The sequence below is a fragment of the Cygnus olor genome, chromosome 5, assembly GCF_009769625.2.
Source record: "Cygnus olor isolate bCygOlo1 chromosome 5, bCygOlo1.pri.v2, whole genome shotgun sequence".
NCBI classification, from domain to species: Eukaryota; Metazoa; Chordata; class Aves; order Anseriformes; family Anatidae; genus Cygnus; species Cygnus olor.
Genome location: NC_049173.1, coordinates 34,852,054 through 34,872,607, shown reverse-complemented (window position 1 = coordinate 34,872,607; position 20,554 = coordinate 34,852,054). Strand labels below are relative to the sequence as shown.

Below are 20,554 nucleotides of genomic sequence, written 5' to 3'. Positions count from 1 at the left end.
TCATGAAAGAAAGCTTTTACTGGAGGAAAAACGTTACTGAGCCTCCCGTGACTGCCAATAGCATCATTGCTGTAAGGAGGCTTAGAAACTTTCATCAGTACTTCAGTGTTGAGTTCAAAATGTGGAATTAGTACAATAAACTTCATTCATACAGTGTACGGGGCAGATAAAAGCAGACAAGCACAGTAAAATTGCAGTATGCCAGCAGCCCTCTTCTAAATGAGATTATAGTAATGCTTTACTGGTTTTACAATCACCAAGACAAGTAAAAAGCCCAAAGAATTCACTCATGACTCCAGGTCTCACTCAAAGCACCAGTCCCTCTTAAAGCATTTCTTAACCCATGAAACAGGTCTATCTGAGGCTCAGCAACTTGATTACATGCAGCAGAACAGATGTCCTTTTGCCAGAAGGCACATTCAGCAGCTATGCTATGAGTAAGGAAACTATGGCCTATTTACTTAATTTTCTATGGCCAGTGAATTCACATTTCCCTTTTAGCATTTTTATTGGATAAAACTATATTTTATGTTAATGCAAGACTCCCAAAGTATTTGAAACACCTACTCAGATCCAGCAAGGAAGTTGTGCTGTTTATATTGTATTTGACATACTTTTTCAGTTGCACATATATTTTACAACAACTATTACACTTTCTAGCCAATATTTATATTTTCCATTTGGCAGCTCCAATTGCTTTTCATACTGAGTAGAGACAAAGCTGACTTGGCAGACTGCATTTATCAAAATTTCATTTGCTAAACCTTGTCAGCTATAAAGCCGGCTGTATTCTCAACAGTTCTAAAAAAAACATACTTCTAGTTGTATGAAAGAAGCTTATGAAGACCACAACACCCAAATAAGCAAGTCAGTAAACAAAGCGGTTGGGGAGAAAAATCAACCAACATCAAGAAAAAAAACAAACAACAAAAAACACACACAAAAAAACAGTTGACCACAAAGATGTTATTTGCAACCCCTACAGTGGAAGTTTATCTAGTGCTCTGTACTTCTTTAGAGAGAAGAGTTTTTTTTTTTTTTTTTTTTAAACACTTCCTGAATTCCCAAAATCTCTTCCATGTTGCTGTGCCAAGCAGGAAGTCTCGCACAATCAAGAATCTGACGCATCATTATGATAATTGCCAAATTTGATAGTTATTCAAAGATGGATTCCTAGAAGTAAAACAATCCTGTGCTCAACGCCACCAAAAAAAAAAAAAGAATTTCACAGGACTAGTTCAGTCTTAAGTGATACTTTCTGTGAAAAGCTTGTTTTTCTAAGAAAAACAACACAGTTACACATGTTGGAATGTTGGGAACAACTGCCCTGACAATAAAGTGAAATAAGATATGATTCTGAAGACAAAAAAAGTGCAGTAAAAGCCTGTTTTAATACTGACATACATAATTATATGCACTCAGAGATATCTTTGGATAGCTTTGCAATGCATGTTATTTAAAGTAGATTAAATAATTATTTTTAAATAAAAAACAAAATCTTATCATATTTTAATACTGAGTTCTTCAACCTTCTTCTTAATCAAAGATTGGAACTTGAAACTACAAGGAGTCCTAATTAGTTAAGAGATTTCTGGTAATTTAGCAAGAAAAAATGCTCAAAATAAACCGTAAATAAAATTTAGTACTGTTTTTTAAAGATGTGATTACTTCACTGTAGATTCAACTTTGAAACTTTTGGTTTAATTTTAGAACTTTCTTCTTTAAGAAGATTCCTTTCAGGCCCCCTGCAAAATTCTCCTTGCTAAGCTTGAGTCCTCAGATCTTCGCAACTAATGATCACTACCAAAGCTGACAGACCTAATGAAAACTTACATTAGTTGGCAAACAAGGGTATTGTAACCAATATAAGAAAAAGACGCGGGCAGATAAGAAAATGAAGTTTCATCTAACCTCTCAATCACTTACTTTAAATGTGAAAACAAAGGACAGAACAGGGTGGGAAGACACATGAAGAACAGCATCACTTACCATTTCCTGAGATGCATATTTTGGGTCTTCAGGATCAACTGACCAATAGCAGTAATCAAAACTGAAGGCCACAGTCTTTTCTCTTGAGTCCCAAGTGCCATCAAGCCTACTGTCAGCCTGACAACAGAAGGAGAAAAGACAGACTTCACTTTGAAGTTGACCAAAAAGTAGCGTTTTAAAAAGTAATAGGAAATTTATCTAGGATCTGTGTTGCGGAAAAGGAACAGAAAAACAGTTAATCCTCTTCATTTTCATTTGATTCACTGACTGAGGCAGGGATGCCCATGAAAGACCTGCTGAAGGGTTCATTTACTACAGATAAGGTTCTTCAGCCTATATTAGTAGGAAGGCTCCACAACTCTTTCCCTATTTCTCAGTGAAACTGAAAAATGACAAGAGAACTGCATCGCAGAAGTAAGGCACAAAGTGAAAAGAAAAAAAAAACTTTTTCACTCTGTATTTAAAAACACAGGCCTATTCCTATTTCCCCTTTGCTTTGTTGTGTCGGAAAGCTAATACATCTTTTGGTGTAACTGCACACTGCAGTGGCTAACCTCTGCAGGTTAACAGTAATGAGAGTGAAGCCTTTCTAAGCAGAGCAGTCAGAAATAGTGACTGAAATATTGAAAATTAATCTACAGGCCCCTCTGACAGTTTTGCACGTGTTTTTTTATTAAACCAAGAAAAAGCAAAATAAAAGTAATTTAAAGTTATCTTCGAATTAAAGGAATTTCATCAAGCGGCATTTTATTTCAAACACCACTTGATTCTGAAGTTGTTACATTGATACAAGTACACCCAAAATTTCCTTTACCCAGACCTAACAAATTTATTAACCTATTATCATCTACAGCAACAATGTTTCCACCATATTGTGATTCAGATTCTTTTTATGCAGTTACCTTTTATTTCCTTAGATTTTCTGTAGAAATATACAAAGATAGCTTTCAGCACTGCCTTCATATGGCAGCATGTAAAAAAAAAGGCAAACAAAACCAAAACAAAACAGCCCAAGACAAAAAAAACACCCCTTCACCTCAGGAGAATACCCTCCTGCCTGACAGAAGCAGACCTGCCTGTACCTTGTGAACCCTGGGATCTTTACCAACTTGCAGGGTTTTCTTTTGTTTTGAACTAACACCACCATGTACCCCAAATACAACATCAATATTAGTATATAAATATTCGTTTATGCACTAGGGTAAACTAACTTGGCTTCATTAAGGGCTGTCTAAATTTAGTTTACACAGAAAACAAACTCACTCCCTTTATGAAACATCACAAGAGAAATGTTCACAATCTGGCTCTTGCATCTCCAAGCAACCCTATCTGGCCTGTGGAGCCTGCTTTATCTTCCTAGCACCCCAAGGCAGCCCACAGCTCCTCTTTAAAAAATAAAATTATAACCCACTAGGTCTCACTGGGCCCAGCTAGGCCCAATTACCCAGCTGCAGGACTGAGGCCTCCACCTGCCTGCAGAGGCCCTCCCAGCTGAGGCCTGCAGCGTTGCCATGGCAACCTAGGCCTTCCCGAAGAAAATAAGGGACAGCTTACAGCTGGAGAGCAAGTGTCTCTTGGAGAGCCTTATTGCACGTACAAGGAATTAGGGAAAGGTATTTCATGAAGTAGTGTATCTCAGACTCTGCAAATACAGACTTGCAAAAAGCAATCTTTCACACCTGACCAGTAGGGAGGAAGTGATTACTTTCAGCTCTGTTTTCAGAGAAAGTGTTGTCCTACCAACAGCAATTCAGTCAGCCCAAGTGCCATAATTCTGACGGTGAAGTAGCAAACCCTCAAAGCACCAGTACCTCAACACCAGTCCCAATAAACAAATGAAGTATATAGATCAGCAACACTTCACATCCATAAGACCTTCTATACCACTAATGCTTTTCCTTCTTCCGTCTTTAAAAAACACGAACACCCACTGTGAATACCACAAAATCCCCACGGAAAAAAAAGTAGAGTACAAAACCATTTGTTCTATTTTTGCCCAAGTTTCTATCAAAACCTTACATATTTCTCAAGTCAGCCTTCTAGAATAACTGGGTTGCTTGCAGATATAAAGAAATGCAAAATGCATCCATCTTTTAGAATTCCTACTATCACCTCAGTAATTTCATCTATTCGCCTTTCAAGCAGACAGAAGTTTGACAACACAAAATTGCTTGGTTCCCATTCCCATTAATTCAGTGAAGGAGCATGGCAGCTTTAAGTATAAGTAATAGTATCTTTAAGTACAGGAGTCTAAAACATAGGGTTGATTCCCATGCATGTAAACTCCAATGCTCTCAGTGGAAGACAGCTACACTAAATTTATTCTTATAGCTCTTGGTCTTTTACCAAGGCATGAAGCATAGCAGAACATTTTGCTCTATTTCATGCAAGTCAGTTACACTCTGAGTGTAAATATGAGAGGAGGAGAGAAACATGGAAAGAAGTCACCCAGATGTTAGTTACAGTAAGATAAGTGCAAAATCCTAAACAATTTACTAACAGCTTTGAATAATGGCATGCAGCCAGAGCACAAAAGCTTTAATAAAAACAAAATACAAATAACAGTTAGATGCTACATTCCCTGTCTACAAACAAAAAAAAGTAAAAACAACTTTCAATGCAAATCAAGAGCTGTGCCAGTTTAAAAGAAATACTAAGGGAGACATTTAAAGTGATCCAACAGTCAAACACAGAAAAGCATCACATCAGAATCATTACATTGAGAAACAGAAGAAAACAGAAAGCATACCTTTATATTTCTTACTGTTGCTACTTTGTCATCAACTTCTACAATCACTCTTCCTCCTTCTGCACTCTCTCTGGAAACAAAACACATTCAAAAATTCATTTAAAATATGAAGACACAGAAAGATGCATTTCAAATTCATAAACCCCAGATACGTGCATTTACTTGAAAGAACCTCAAACCAGATATAAAACAAACAGTGCATAAGACAGTATAACAGGAAGTAGCATTCGCGGATTTGTAGACAGGTATCACAACAGCAAGAGGGGAAAAAAACACAGCACTGTGGTCAAACAGTTTCAAAGTGCTTGTCCTCAAAAATAGAATAAAACAGAATTGTATTTCAAATTAAGAGTTGTTATTCTAAATTATATTTAGAAGAAAAAACAATGTATACTTAAAGGAAATGTAATTTCACTTTTTAAAAACTGCACTGGCATTGTTACTATGAAGTAGAGCACAGCCCTTGTAGACTGGCAACGTTTTGTAGAGTATGGATCCACATCACAGACCCACAAGCCAGAAGTTTTCATCAAGCAACACTAATTTTTACCACATAATCCAAATTGTTTGCTGTAGTCCTCAAACAAGTTATCTTTAGCAAAACAGAACTGTCCTGAAACGTAAACACACAGGATTGTTCCACAAGTGCGAAGGACTGTGTACTGATGTATATACTTGCATAAAATTCCCACTGAACACAGCTATGAGTAGAACCTACCACATACAACTTCTGCTTCCAAAGATGAGTTGTACTAATAAGAAAAAAAAGAAAAAGGATGTGAAAAGAATGAAAAAATAGCATGCGTACAAATCAAAAAACTTTATCAGCCAACACCATGATAGATACTTCAAGTTAAGTGTGCTCCTATTTACAGGAGCATTGAGTCTTGTCCCTCTCAACAATTAGCATGGATTGTTTTTATACATAGTAAGAGAGGAATGAGAAAGAAGAGGTCATCAGTCTGCTTATCTGACAGCAGAAAATAAATACACACTTCGATGCTAAGAACAGGGGAAAGATGTTTTACCTGTTGTATCCCTTCTATAGTGCAATTCCTTTGCACTCTGATATTGAAACAGCTCTGACAAACCTTGTAAGCTGCAACTTTATCAGAACGTTTGTTTTGATGAAGCCTAATGCCCTGGCAGAGCTGGAATAAAACTCAATTAGAAATAAAATCAATTTCACCCCCAGTGCAGTTTTATCATGCTTTGTTTAAAATTAAGCTGAAGGGACAGACAGCGTCGGTGGTGATAAGCTGTATATATATAACTTGGTAAACAGCTGGTTTGGTATCATCTGGTCAGTTAGAAACCAAATAAATTGAAAGTTACAAAATTCAAACCTGATTGACCACCATTCATTTGTGGCCCCAAATCTCTCTTTTAACAGATTTCCTTATATTTGTATGAATAGTACATACTGTCTGACCAACTGCAAGCTCCTTTCATTGACAGCTAACTTTCAGACAGTACATAGCATACTACAGCCTGCCTTTGGAGTCTCAGTGTTTACCCCCATTCAAAACAACATTCAAAATGAACCCTTAGGACACTGCTTTTACTTTTTCTATCAACTCTTCCACAGAGATGATCGCTGTAGAATTTGAGAGCTTTATAAGCATGAAGAAGATTTATATACATTTCTGAGCATACACTGTACCCATTTTACAGCTAGAAAATTGTTTTACCTTAGTGTCTCTGTGCCTCGCTTTACTAATTTTGAGTGTTGAGACACACAAAACTTTGTAGCTTTTGTAATATGAACTTTTGCAAGGCACTTGACACAGAAAATACACATACGGTTCAAGCACAGCTCCCTTAGGTTTCAGTCAAGCTGCAAGCATTGAGTACTTCAACAACCACCAGAACCCCTTTTTAGATCTCAGGAGAAAGAGAGATGCTCCTGGGATTTGCCTTGCATACAGCTGGGTACCCAGCAGCAGCACTAAATGGTTCCCTAAAGAACAAATGAAGAATAACAAGTGCTTAAGGATGGAGGTTTGGGTTTCTAAGGTAGAAATCTGCAGATGCATTTAATCTGTATGCATGCAATTTCCTAGGTATTTTGAAAAGCAAGTGTTTTCCAGAACAAGTAAGTTTGGGGATTTCCATACCCATATATATACCTCTGCCAGCTGAGCCAAAGGACAAAACTTACCGTTATCCTCTACAGCAGAGCAGATCTAAGAGGAAATGGGACATTCTGGCTGAGAATTCCACCACAATTTTAGAACAGCACACAGAAGACAGAACTGGAGGGATCCTATAGGAGGGAGCTTCTTTCAGTTACATATACCTCCTTCTCCACTGCCCCAGCATAATCTTGGCTTTATCCTGCTTCCTAATCCCATGTCCACTCTATTTTTCAGTCCTACTGTTACTCCTCCAGCCTTACCACCTCAGTTAAAGTTCAGGAAGTTCCTATGATCCTTCTCCTGCTATCTACACACATAATCTCTTACATGTTATCTGCTCTCTCTTCTCTCTGGCCTAGTTCACGCATCCACATTCAATTTTAATATCCTCACCTGCTCTGCAGGTCTCAGTTCCCTTCTCTACTGCATTGTAGCTGCTTTGGGGCTATTTCTCTGCTCCAAAGTCACATTGTCCTGTTCTCCTTGTCAGTTTCTTCCTGTCTCTGCCACAAATTTACTCCTATGCTCCACAAATGAAGCAGTTTCTTCCTGAACACCATCTGGGGTCAGGAAACATTGATGAGAAATAAATGGGACAGAAGATCTTGCTATCAGTTCCCATGCATGGGCTTCAATTGTGAGTTGAACAACACCAAGCTCCATTTATTAAGGCAGTGGTCAATGGTTGAGTTTTACAGCGACAATGCAAGCACTGTTAAGCAAAAACAGATCCCTTCAAAGTTTTATCCACTGTGTTCTTGCAAGTCTTCACCAAGCTTGTTAAGAGTTTGTTATTTAGAAATATGGACAGAAATGGGGGGATTCAGATGGAGAACTCAGAAAATACACACCTGAGTCCCAGTTTTAAATAATTGGAAAATTCAAATAAAAGGTCACCCTAAAGTGCTTTTAAATATTTTAAAACCTAATTTTCCCTCATCTTCTGTAGCAGCGGAACTGCCCTGGATGAAACTTAAAAATATGTAGCCTGAGGCAGGTGTTCGTGCAGGAATAATTTCAGTACCTTCCAATAGCTTTAAATGCCAGGGTATTCTCATTACATATATAAGGCAACCTCAACAACAAGCAGTGTTCCCAGCCCCACCAACAGTAATTACACAAAACTCACTGCCTGCAGCCCACATCTGCTATACAAACCCTATGAACAAGTGACTTTACACAACAGGTTCTAATGAGTAATGTACTCCCAAACCAAAGTAATTACTGAAGACTCAAGCTAAAGAAGAAATTCCAAATGCAAGACTTTCAAGGTATGAAAATTATTCACATATAAATTAATACACTCACATTTATAAGCTTACAAAAACAATACAATACAAACAACAGAAAATAAAATTACCACATCACCTTACACTTCAGGGTTATGATGATATCTCTTTACAGACAAAAGAAACTTTATGTAGCAATAAAGTAGCTTCGTTCAAGTTTCACATGACAAGAAAGCCTTCAGCAAACATAAACAGAATAATGTCTCCCCTTGCTCTGGGCACAGGTTCACAGCCTACTTTATCTGTCTCAGCTGCAGGCTGTTGTTGCAAAGGGCAATTTGTCTTCTCTCCAAAGCTCCACATGTGTTCTCACTTCATTTCTTGTGTCTGATCTATGAATCACACCCCTATGCAATGACTCAAATCAGCTGTGATCAGAAAACAAACACAGCAAAATAAATAAACAGTGTGCCCCAGGCCAGCAAGCTATTTCAGAAGACTGGACACAGTGGTAACACATTTGGTAAAGACAAAGCAAGAGAAAGGGCATGACCATGCAGTGGTGGAAGTGGAGACTCCCTTCTGCAGCAATTTACAGCTTGAGAGCATTGAGCATACAACAAACCTGGACCTGTAGCTGTCCCCAGTTCTACAAGCTTTTCGTTCAACCTCTGTGTAAAGATATGTTTATTCATACCTCATTTAGGTACAAACCTGGGCTTCCCTTCCCAAACTTCTTTGGTTAATATGTGAAGTCCAACAGGTAAAGCATGCTTTCAGCTGTTGTAGATGTTCTGACCTTAACTCCAGATACTACAAAAAACGTATTTGTCCATACAACCTTACATATGTGTACCACAGTGTGCATTTGACCAATAAAACAATCTTTCATCCTTAAGAATGGATGCTCTGCTCCACAGGTATGAAAGACGTATTACTTGTACCGATAAAATCAACCCCAAAGTACACTCCTCTTGTAATATGTTTGACTCCCACTGCTCAGAAGTCACAGCAATCTTAACATTCAGCTTCCCTATCCTCCCTTCTCTCTCTTTTTGAAAAACTGATGCCATGTGTGGGAAATGCTTCTCCTTCTAGATTACTTTACTTAGTACAGACAACTTGTTATCACGCAGCGTGGCAGAAAGACCATTTCATGGTGTGTGAGCCTAGTCAAGTCCTGGATCTTCCCAGAAACTGTTTTAGCAAAACACAAATCCAGTGATAGAACAGTGACAAAACTACAAAATGCAGCAGCAGGGCTGTAACAGGGAGCTACAACAGAGACCCAATGGAAGCAAATTGCTGTGGCAATCCAGCCAAAAAACACGGGAAGCTCAATGGAAAATCTCCTCTAACAGTTGCTGGTCCAATGACAAATCATTGTTGCAGCCCACATGTAAAGCTAATGCAATCCCAGAGGGACAGCAGACACTCTGCAAGACCTGGAAGAACGAGCCAGCAGAAAAGAATCAAGGATCAAGACGCCTGAGAGGAACGTTGCCACATCTTGCTGGATCTCACTGAAACTAGGTCAGATGCAGTGTGCAAGTAGGTATACAGAGCTGGAGGAAGCAGTGGGTGGGAAGAAGAAGGGCAGTTGCTCAGGCTTTATAAAATTTGCCTCCATCCTCGCACATAACAGTCCTTAAACAAAGGACTAACATCTAAGGAATAACAGCTCCTTAAAGAACAAAGGAACTGACTTTTGAAAGTTGCCTGTTTAAAAACATGTTCATACAGTAAACCAAAAATATTGGAATCATTCGCAGTAATCATGCCATACAACAAAACAGCTTCTACAAATACTGACCACCTACTACTCAAAGTAATTAAAAATACTAAAGCCAAAATATACCACTCAAATACGAGAAACCCTTGATAATTCGAGAAAGAATAGAGTATGTGTTTACTCATAAAAATTTTGAAAATAATCATGCAAAGTAATTGCTGCATGCATTTTATGCCTTTCCTGCCAATTCCCATCACCCAAGCTAACTCGAAAACCAATCTCAGCCTATACTGAGACAGAGGTGGTAGTGCCAGCTGGAAAGCAGTACAGCAGTACAGCAACCATCAGTCTGCCCCCTCTGGCAGAGATTATTGCTGGCATGGGCAATCCCATTGGCTCTGTTTTTTTGGAACAATTCACTTAAATACTGTTTTCTAGACTTTTATTGAAATAGCAGCTTTGCACAGCCCTCTGTGACAGAGAGCGTTTTCACACACTGCTTACAAACACAACCAAAAGCACTCCCCTAGCGTGCTTGGCACGATGCAGGCCAGCAGTCACTGCTGCTATCTCTGGGACTGTCGCTTCTCAGTGCGTGATCCATTGCCCCGGAAGTCTCTAAGTATGGTACAGCATTTACCAAACTACCTCCACCTCTACCTGGGACATTTTGTGTTGTCCAGTGCCACCCCCTGCAATCACCACACCAGGAGCTGCAGTATAATCCCGTGGCAAATCTAACCCAAGCTTTTTCTTGGTTATAAAGTCTGAAGGTCTGTATGGAAAGACTTCAGGGGGTATTCAGGTTTATCCTTCCATTACTAGTATATTGTACAGTGCCTCTGCCTCCTCTTTATTGGTGGCCTTGGCAAAGGTATTGTTGAGAAACTGCTGACTTTGCACCTCCTGAGTGACTGACCTTTGCCATGGAAACTAAGAAACAAACAATAGGACATATTTTCTAAATTATGCTAGTCTTCAGAGAGAAAAGACACCTTCGACAAAACAGATTGAGGACATGCCTGCTTGGAGGATGCAATGACAAGAGTACTAAGAGTCTCTGCTGCTCCATCAGAAGTTGTAGAGAAGAATGTCAAAGCCTTCAGCCATTGGAGCTTCTGCACTCTCCTGACAAGCTGAGGTACCTGCAACCACAACTTTCCCAAACACAGCATCCCTCCACGACACCAACATAACCTGTATCCTTAGCCCTGCTGCTGAAATATGGGAAAGTCACAAGCTGTGAACAGTCTGAACACATTCCCTTTGGCTAATGCAGGATTTGTTTTTATTTTTGAAGTATCAGCATACAAGATAATTTATCTAAAACTTGTTGCCAGTGTTTTTCATTATGTAGAGCTGCCCAATACCACTTTGGATATTTCTTTTTAAGTCCTAATTGTTTTACTGGGTCTTGCAAAAGAGGAGTGCACACCCAGTCAGCAATCTTCCTACCAAATTCAGAACAGATGTTCATAAATAATTTAAAAATCCATATTGAAGCCAAGTACACAAAGTTCACTAAGACAGCCCACTGCTGTAACAGACATGTTGCTCAAGTTCTTTCAAGGCTACTCCCGGCTGTATAAAGCTTCCACTGGCTCTGGCAACAGCTGACACAATCTGATGGTCAAAAAAAAAAAAAAAAAAAAAATCACCTTTCCTAGTGACCACCACCATCCTAGTGTGGTTACCTCCTGTTTTTCTTTGCAAATATTATACAGCAACAAAAATAAGAATATTTGATGCAGAGATAAACACAAGACATTAGCAGTGCTCTGTAGGGATACAGGCCTGCTCAAACAGTTAACATATTCTTGATCACACTCAGGCTTTTGCAGGATAGCTTTTATGCTATCTTGATGAGCTCAGAAAGGAAGCACAGGATGGCCTCCTCTGGTGTCCCTGTCTGCACCATCTTTGAAGCCTTCTACTGCTAGAGCAAGAGTGTCAGGCATCTTCCTTGAGCAATCCAAGTCAGAAATGCTCCTAATGATCCACCAGTGCTTTGAAGAGCCTTGTATGAAAGAAAGCACCATTATTCCAGAGGCACTGAAGGGAGGAGGGAAGAGAAGAAGAAAAATTCCTCTCTTCTGTCATACCATCAGCATTTAAGAAGCATGAAATAAGGGCAATTTAAACAATGTTGCAGACCAGTTCCATCCAAAGGAGATATTCCTCCACCCTTGATTTCCCAGCCGTTTACTGAGTGACAGGACAGTACAATTAAAGAACTTATACAACAAAGAAATTCTGTGCAAATGCCATGTGATTTCCATGCAAATCAGAATTTGGATACGCTGGTCAGTCTTCATTCCACCTGGACAGAACCCCCATCTGTGATCACAGTTAAATAAATGAGTTTCACTGAATGCTGCAATGCACTCTCATCCCTCTTGCTTAGTTCTCTCTCCCACTGCACCACAATCAGCTCCTACAGTGAACCCTCACCTTCTAAAAAACAAAGGTACAAAACTGTCTTTATTTCAAAATCTGTATCTGAAAACTACTGGAAAGCTGGCAGGAAAAGTTTAAGAGAGTAGGAAAAAAGAGTAAAGAAAAGGAAATTGGGGAAGCCCTACCCAAAGTTTGCATAAATTCCCTGTGCACAGCGCTTGTATCTCACCATGTACTGCACACAGGTCCCACAAGACCAGCTTCCAGCCTCTGCACCATGCCCCTGGGGAGGTGTACAGCTATCTCCAGGCATACAGTCACATCATCATAGATAAACACAGACAGAATACGTGGTCTTAGAGAACAAAACTGTCCAGCACAGAGATGGTTTTACAGGTTATTTAATTACAATTTTCCCCATTTTTGCCCTACATTTTGTCCTACTTTTCTCACTAAAAAAATCTGATCCCTGCTCCAAAACATTCTGATGTTTGTAAAATATTTCTAGGACTCGGGAGGAAGTGTTTTATGAAAACACAAAGCGTCAGTTAGAAGGGTTTCAAAAGGCTGCAGCAGTGTTGTTGTTGCAGCTGCATTTGCACAGGCAACACGTGAGAGAAGAGAAGACCGTCAGCCTCTTACTTCAGAGAGCACACTGCCAGAAGTTAGTGCCTTGTGCTCCTCCCAGCTTACATCAGTACAGGCACAGCATTGTCACACATCATTACAGAAGCATCATCTTCCGTGGAATGGGTTTTGTTGGCCTTGAAGCATTCGGTCACTCAGGACATGCAGAGTTCTACCCTTTTAAGGAGCTAGGAAGTCTGCCCTTTAAAAACAAGATAGAAAACTTTTTCTATGCGACTGCAGGAAGAATACATCTGGGAGAGGTTGCTGGTGCAGTACCCTTATAAAAACCACAGATATGGCTTATGAAAACCACCTGACAGTGCCAAGTATAGACACTAAGAGAAAAGAGCAGCCACCTCAAGGAGGGTTTACATTAAACTTTAAATAATAGACTGGGCAAAGGAAAATAATTAGAGAGAGAGGAAAAGATGTCTAGATAACCTTAACAATAGACTAGGCTACAAAACAGGATACACAAACATTAAAATACATTTCTTTGGGAGAGGGATCTACTTTATAAATACAAAATTTGAACCTCAACTTTTCTTTCAAAAATCCCAGCTCTTATGTGGAAAAAAAGCTTGAAATCATGAACAATGCATAACCAATGGAGTTTGTGCAGATTTTCAGATGCAACTCTTAGAGGCCTGAAACGGTTCTTTTTCACCATCGGGTACCAGGCCCAAACCCCACAGCTTTTGAGAGAGTTCAACTACAACCACCTGAAAAGAGGAATTGTTAGGTACCAGGGCACAGAGGAACAATACTCATTTAACCATCACAGAAGATAAAAATAGCCTGCCATTTGTCCGGGTATGAGAGGATTAATTACGAAAGTAGCAAAGAAAATATAAATTATAATAGCTGATTGAGAAGGGTAAGGAGATACAGTCAGAGTAGAAGACAGACATTTCACTACACTGTGTTCAATGGCCTGCCTTACTCTAAATTTTGTTATAGCATGAGAAGTATCTAGCAGTACTAAACAAGCTAAAAGGTGTTTTTTACTCTTGCCTGTTACCTGGTGTTTCCTATATTTATACCTTTTCTTTTCACTGAGACACTCCAGTCCCTTCAAAATCTAGAACAGTTTTGCCATTTTCTTGAAAGGATGCAGTATTTTGCCTTACATTTCAAAATTACATCCATATGAAAAATATGTTGAATAATAAAACTAAATTATAATCCATCCATTTTCCAGAGAAATTATAAGTATTTTTTTGTGCTAATGTAAAATATACCTATTTCTAGGCAAGTTATTTCCACGCACATCCATAAAGCAGATAATAGAGATAATGGCAATGTTCCATTAACAGAGAGCTCATTTATCCAACATACACTTGGGTCTCAGAGTAAAGTTTAAGTCAGCTAGAGAAAAGCATCAAAAAGAAGAAAAAAATGCTCACATCAACCTTTATAAGGAAAGCAAATGCTCTCTTCTTACTAACTCTGATTTTTCAAGTTAAACACAAACAAAAGCTTCTTAAACACTATTTAAAAAGTAGAGAAAAACTAGCTGAAGCAGAAGTTGAAATTGTAAACAAAAATAAACTATAAATATTAATGAAGTCAGCACCTTGTGTCATTACACTACTTCAGATGTATTTGATGCAAATGTGTATCACAACATACTGAATAAACTAGGGTAATGCCCTTTTTTTAAAAAAATATAATTTGTAAAGTTTTTGAAATAATAACCTAAACTTACCTATGTTTTTCTCAGTATACATTCTTCTTAACAATGGTCTTTTTAAGGAGTTTTAAGATGGAGATACAAGAACCAGACCATGGTTGCTTCAAAACATGCTTGAAAAGGACAACAGCAAGCAACCAGTGAAGAATATATGTTGTAAAGGGAACATGCTTGTATAAACAGGACAATCACATTCATTTTGATGGGGTAGGAGGGAGACCAACAATAGCCTCCAATCTGTTATTGCTTCAGTTTTATTTTGACACAACATTTAACATCTGTTATGCATAAGATGAAAGGAAAGTTTTTTACCAAAGTTGCTATAAGTTACCACTCTTGTCAAGAGCAGGCAAGATTGCTGTATCTAAGTTCTTAAAGTTATGCAGAAACATATAAAACACCTAATATCACAATCTATAAAACTGCCACAAGTCCTTCTTACAAAACAGTATTTCCTTCTACTTAACACAATGTGCTTAGAAATAACAAATGAGGTGGACCACAGCACAGACTAGTTAAAGAAGCTGATCCTACAGCAGATTAATAAAGACATACTCAGCATCATTTCAGAATGATCTTTAAAGCAATTCTGTTTTTCCATAGTTTTCCTTTCTAATAGAAATTATTTTTAAATATTAATGTGATATCGCACCAATCAGCATAGCTCTTCTCTCACCTGTTCACCACAGCTAAACTCAACATACTGCCAGGTTAGCCTGACACACTAAGCTCTTTTCTGGAAATCTTCACACAGAAACTTATCCTACTACCCCAAGCAAATACCTCCCAGCCTTGGGCTTGCTCACAGCCATCACCTGTGGTCTTAAGACTTCAAACTCCTCCTTCCCTATCCCACCCTTAAGCCTCATTACCTGCTGCATCACAGGACAGCCATTAGAGGACTGTACCATAGAGAGAGAGCAGCAGCAGCAAGGAAAACTGCTGAGGCTCAGACTGTGATAGTAAGCACCTGCACAGCTGGAAGCTGGGTTCAGCTCTGCCACCTGGGACTACCCAGACATTTCTTGGAAGCTCTTATTTGTCAGTGTGTAGGACAGGCTCCAGAGCTCATCAGGGGACTGGGAAATAAATAGCTGGCCAGGAGGCCTTCAAGTCAGAACCTGGAAACAATGCAAAGCAGAAAAAAAAAAAATGAAGGACAGCTTTCTGGTTAATTCATCTGCTTAGTGACTCTTTTAGGTGACATGTCTATGAGGTTCGTGGAGGATGGGAGTTCATTTGTGAAGTTAATAAAGATCCCAGAAAGACCCTTTCCGATAAGAACTCCTTGCCAGTCTCTCCTTTTCCAAGCACCATAGGCAACTGAAAAGAGATTTTCAACAGCAGAAAATACCTTCTGTTTTGCTGTGTCCTGCACAAGGAGCTCCCAAACTTCAGGGCCCAATGAAGTATGTTAAACTCTCAGAAAGTGTCACAGGGAAGCTTGCATGCCCTACTGTCAAACATTTAACTATCACCGCTATCATTTTACAATTCCATTAAATAAACTTGCTGTGACAGATTTTACCCAGGCCACAATCCGTGAAGGAATGCAATGTCTTCTAGTCACTGGTGCATGCTAAGAAGAGAATCCTATAGTAAGGCATGAGGCTTTTCATTGTGGTATAGAGCGCTGTTTTTTTAAAAAAAATCTTTTTTTTCCGATCTTAAAGACTGTGTATATAGCAGTTCCCAAAGTCCACCGTGTAAAGGGAATGCATCCTGCATATGGATCATGGAGGAAAAGGCTTGAGGCAGCTGTGCTCCATCCCAGCCATAAAATCATAGAATGGTTTGGGTTGGAAGGGACCTTCGAGATCATCTAATTCCAACCCCTGTGCCATGGGCAGGGACACCTCCCACTGGATCAGGTTGCTCAAAGCCCCATCCAACCTGGCCTTGAACACTTCCAGGGATTGGGCATCCACAGCTTCTCTGGGCAACCTGCTCCAGTGCCTCACTACCCTCATAGCAAAGAATTTCTTCCTCATATCTAATCTAGACCTACCCTCTTTTAGTTTAAAGCCATTCCCCCTTGGCCTATTGCTACACTCCCTGACAAAGTGTCCCTACCCAGCTTTTCTGTAGGCCCCCTTTAGGTACTGAAAGGTCTCCCTGGAGCCTTCTCTTCTCCAGGCTAAACAACCCCAAATCCCTCAGCCTCTCTTCATAGGAGAGGTTCTCCAGCCCTCTGATTATCTTTGTGGCCCTCCTCTGGACTCTTTCTAATACATCCATGTCCCTCATGTGCTGGTGCTGACTATGCAGTCCTGGACACACCACCCGTGTGCAGACACGGCCTCCCCTTCCTCCTCTCATGCACCACGTAGCTGATGACCACAAAAAGAGCAATGGGCTGCCACAACTAGGTACTGCAACTGGGGCAGGCTACCATGGAGACATGTTTTTAAAGCTAGCAGCACATAAAAACTAGCATTGTTTTCTACTGGCCTACCTAAATAGTCAACAGGCATGCCTAACACTGCGGATGTTCAAAAAGGGGCAAATGCAGTTATGGAGAACAAGTATTCATGTGAACACAATGTAATTTTTTTTGGACTTAAAATTGTAAATGTGTAATAAAGATTTTTGGAAGCAATGCCACTCCAGGGAACATACTCAAGGGATTTTTCTCCCCGGACAATGCTTTGATGCCAAAAAATAGCTTAGTCTGTTACAGAATGACTGATGGCATTATGAAGAACATTAGCCACAACCTATTTAAAGTTCAGTCAAAGGAAAAATTTCTGCACTCTGTACAACTGTATGTGCTTTTTAACCATGGGGGATTATTTGTGCATAGGAGCTGAAGAGCTGGCACAGAGTGTCAAAGAATACATTGTGATGGGTGCTGTACAGGCACAAAACAAAAAGACCACTCTTTGCCTTATGCTAAACAGCAAGTAGCAGATGTGATTAAAATAGTTTATAATAAATAGATACTTTTTACAGAAAGTAGGATTTTGTTATGTCCCATATTAAGATATTTTAACTTCCAAATATTCTGTAAACTTCAAGATGCAAAAACAAAGTTCGCCTGCCCATGTAAATTAAATGAAGCAATACGTACGTAAAGTTTGCATAGTCTAGACCAACTAACGCTCTGGTGCTAGCGTTTGCTCATAGCTTCTCCATTTTCGGGACTCTTAAAAATCAAAGTTTAATCACTGGAACTGCAATTGCACACATTACTGTACTTCAGTTTAAGTTGAATTTTTTTTGCAGGTAGCTTTTCCTTTTGAAGCACCTAGGAGATCCTAGGAGCTCTGGCAACATGGGCACCTGTTAATGGCCATCATGGCATGCGTGTATAGAGACGGTGAGAGGTGTAAGTGACCACAACATGGAGGCGGTTTAAGAAACTGAAATAGAAAGAGTAGGCCTCTATTCTCACTGAAAGCTTTAGGCTTTGCAGTCTCTATCAAGGTTATGTTAAGTGTTCACATATGCGGTATTTGCCTTGAAGTCATTATGTTCAGGCAATTTTGGTCAAGACCATAAAGCAAGTTCAGAGCATTCAAAGACAACATTTGATCACTTCTCCTTCCCCCTTATGAAAAATTAAAAGCCACCATGAATACTTTTGCTGACCTCAGCTGTGGCAACACTATGCAGGGAATAAACAGCAATTGCCTTTGGGGCCAAATACCACAAGACTGGTCTCTGCCTCCCCATCCCATCAGTTATGTTGCCACAGATTGAGCAGGTGGAATTATTTAACAGTCTCTGTCCATTTTATCCCCTGGGTTTCCGTTCTCCCCTTTGTACAAACATTTCCATTTCAGTGCCAGATTCATTTCACACTTGTGTACCAGGCTGTGTTTCTGTTCCCACCCACCGTCCCAAACTGCACCCTCTATCAAACTGCTGGCCCATGCTGACTATGCCAAAGGTTTTTCTGTTTGTCACATCCTACCTGTCAGAGTTATAGGCATTATTTAATGCTATAATCACGTATGCACTGTTAAATACTGCCCATCAGGGAAGAAACAATAAGCCAAAAGCGATGGAAAGCCAAATGCTATTGTGGGAGAAACAAATGTAATTGGCTGCACAATGAAATACATGGTCAAGTCAAACTTGGAAGTACTTGCAATCTCCAGTGTAACTCTGCAAGGCTGAAACAAAAGAGTCCTATGGTCTGAACAACTTGATCTCATTACCAAATTGGCATTTTAATGTTAATACTTTGCATTTGTGTACTGCTTTGTGTAGTGATTTGTGTACTGCTTTTTATTTCTAGAGACTATAATGGCAATTTATTTAACCAGTCAGCGCTAGGAATGACTAACAGTATGGAAGTAAATTAGATAGAGAATATCTCCAACATTAAAGCAACACTAAGCAATGAAAGGCTAAACTTCGCTTAATTCCATGCTGCAACTCTTCTTAAAATACGTCACTATCTATCAAAATCTGTTCTATCCACAGCTGCGTTATAGATCAGAATTATATTACCCGAACATCTGTTTTTTTAATGTCATTATGGCTAGAATATTTTTAGATCACTTGGTTTTGAGCCAAAGGTAAAATTTACTGAAAATCTGTAAATTACTTTCCACCTTTCCCTTTTCTATTATTTTAGACTAGCAGTTTTTTTGTTGTTGTTGTTTTGTTTGTATGGTTTTTGGTTGGTTGGTTGGTTGGTTTTTGCTCGGTTGGTTGTTTTTTAGTTTGTTTGGGATTTGTTTTTACATTATTTTACTTTATTCAGCATTCTCTGCTATCTTCCTACAAAAAGTCCACAGACAAATCATAACCTAAAAGTGCAAAGTGTGCTGCTGTATTGCTGGCTAAGCGACTTGGTAAGTGTGCTGGCTGGGCACCTCTTCCAGAATCATTTTCCCCACTCCGTGAAAGGGTTATTTATCACACAAGGCAGTGAAGTCAAAAGGCAACGTGGGACTCACACTAACCAGAAGGCAGCCTCCAATCTCTGCGACAGCACTCTGAGCAGTTGTGCCCGGAGTGCTACAGCATTCCTCTGACAAGAGGCGCAAATTACTAGCCACTAAAATCTGCTTTTCCTTCCTTTTCCTCCCCGAACTTCCACAGCCTACAGGGTTTCAACCACACGTTAGATCCAGAGCCCACCAACGCGCTATGCTGCGGCACCTTCTTGTTTGGGGGAGTTGTCCTCGAGCCATATTGCCTGCCTGCCGCCCTTCCTATTGGAGACAAGCAGCCGGGGAGGGAGCGGAGCAGCGCCGAGCGCCAGTGGGAATGTCCGGCTCTGGAAAATCCAGCAACAACGGAGGGGGAAGAGAAGCCTCCCTCACGCTGGATGACAACTGTCCCATCTGGGGGAGCCCGGGAGAAGGGAAGCCTCGGCGTTCCTAAGCAAGCCTCCCGAGCCACTGGGCGCGCCGGAGGGACGACCCCAGCCCCGCTCCCCCTTCCCCGTCCCGAGCACGGCGCTGCCCGGCCCGGCCCCGCCTCGCACCCCAGCTTGTCACGGAGCCTCCCCGCGGCGCCCCCACGCACCTTTTGCTCAGCGGCCGGACCCGCACGGCCACCTTGACGTTGGCCATGGCTCGCCTCACGCCCAGCCACCCGCGCCCCGTCCCCGCATCGCGCCCCCGGCTCCGCGCCCCGGGGCGGAGCCGCCCGGCCCCGCCTCGCCTCGCCCCCGGGGCGGGCGCGGCCCGGCCCGAGCACAGGCCTGGGCCCGCTGCCTTCACACCGCCGTCACCGGATTTGGCGAGCGGAGTAGTGGCAATAGCTAGCCCTCCTGCAGATTTGAAACCTCCAAAGATGAATTGAAAGCAATTTTAGTCTATTGCATTGACAAAGGTTTTGCACTTAATATTAAACCCACCAAAACTTGACCAATTTGCGTTTAGAATATTGTCTCTGTCAAATACCAACATGACTGAGGAGAGGTGAGAGCAAGTAGCATTTGTCAGCCACAAACAGGATACCAGTCCTATTACGGGATTTCTGACTGGCAAAACAAAACAAAAGTTGTTACTTTTATTGCACTTGCTTCTGGTTTGG

General features: G+C 40.5%; 1 protein-coding gene across 2 annotated transcripts in view; it reads right to left on the bottom strand.

The window, feature by feature from the left end:
• Positions 1 to 20,151, bottom strand: part of STARD9 (StAR related lipid transfer domain containing 9) — a 105,521-nt gene extending 85,370 nt beyond the window's left edge. Inside the window, exons 1-3 of one of the 2 annotated variants that reach the window (XM_040557358.1) lie at positions 20,042 to 20,151; positions 4,739 to 4,808; positions 1,990 to 2,106 (exon numbers count right to left, since the gene is read on the bottom strand). In XM_040557358.1, coding sequence (XP_040413292.1) covers positions 1,990 to 2,106; positions 4,739 to 4,808; positions 20,042 to 20,088 — 234 coding nt within the window. In that variant the 5' untranslated portion in view covers positions 20,089 to 20,151. The remainder of the gene's footprint in view (positions 1 to 1,989; positions 2,107 to 4,738; positions 4,809 to 20,041) is intronic. The other variant, XM_040557357.1, reaches the window with a different exon arrangement.
• Positions 20,152 to 20,554: the final 403 nt, after the last annotated feature.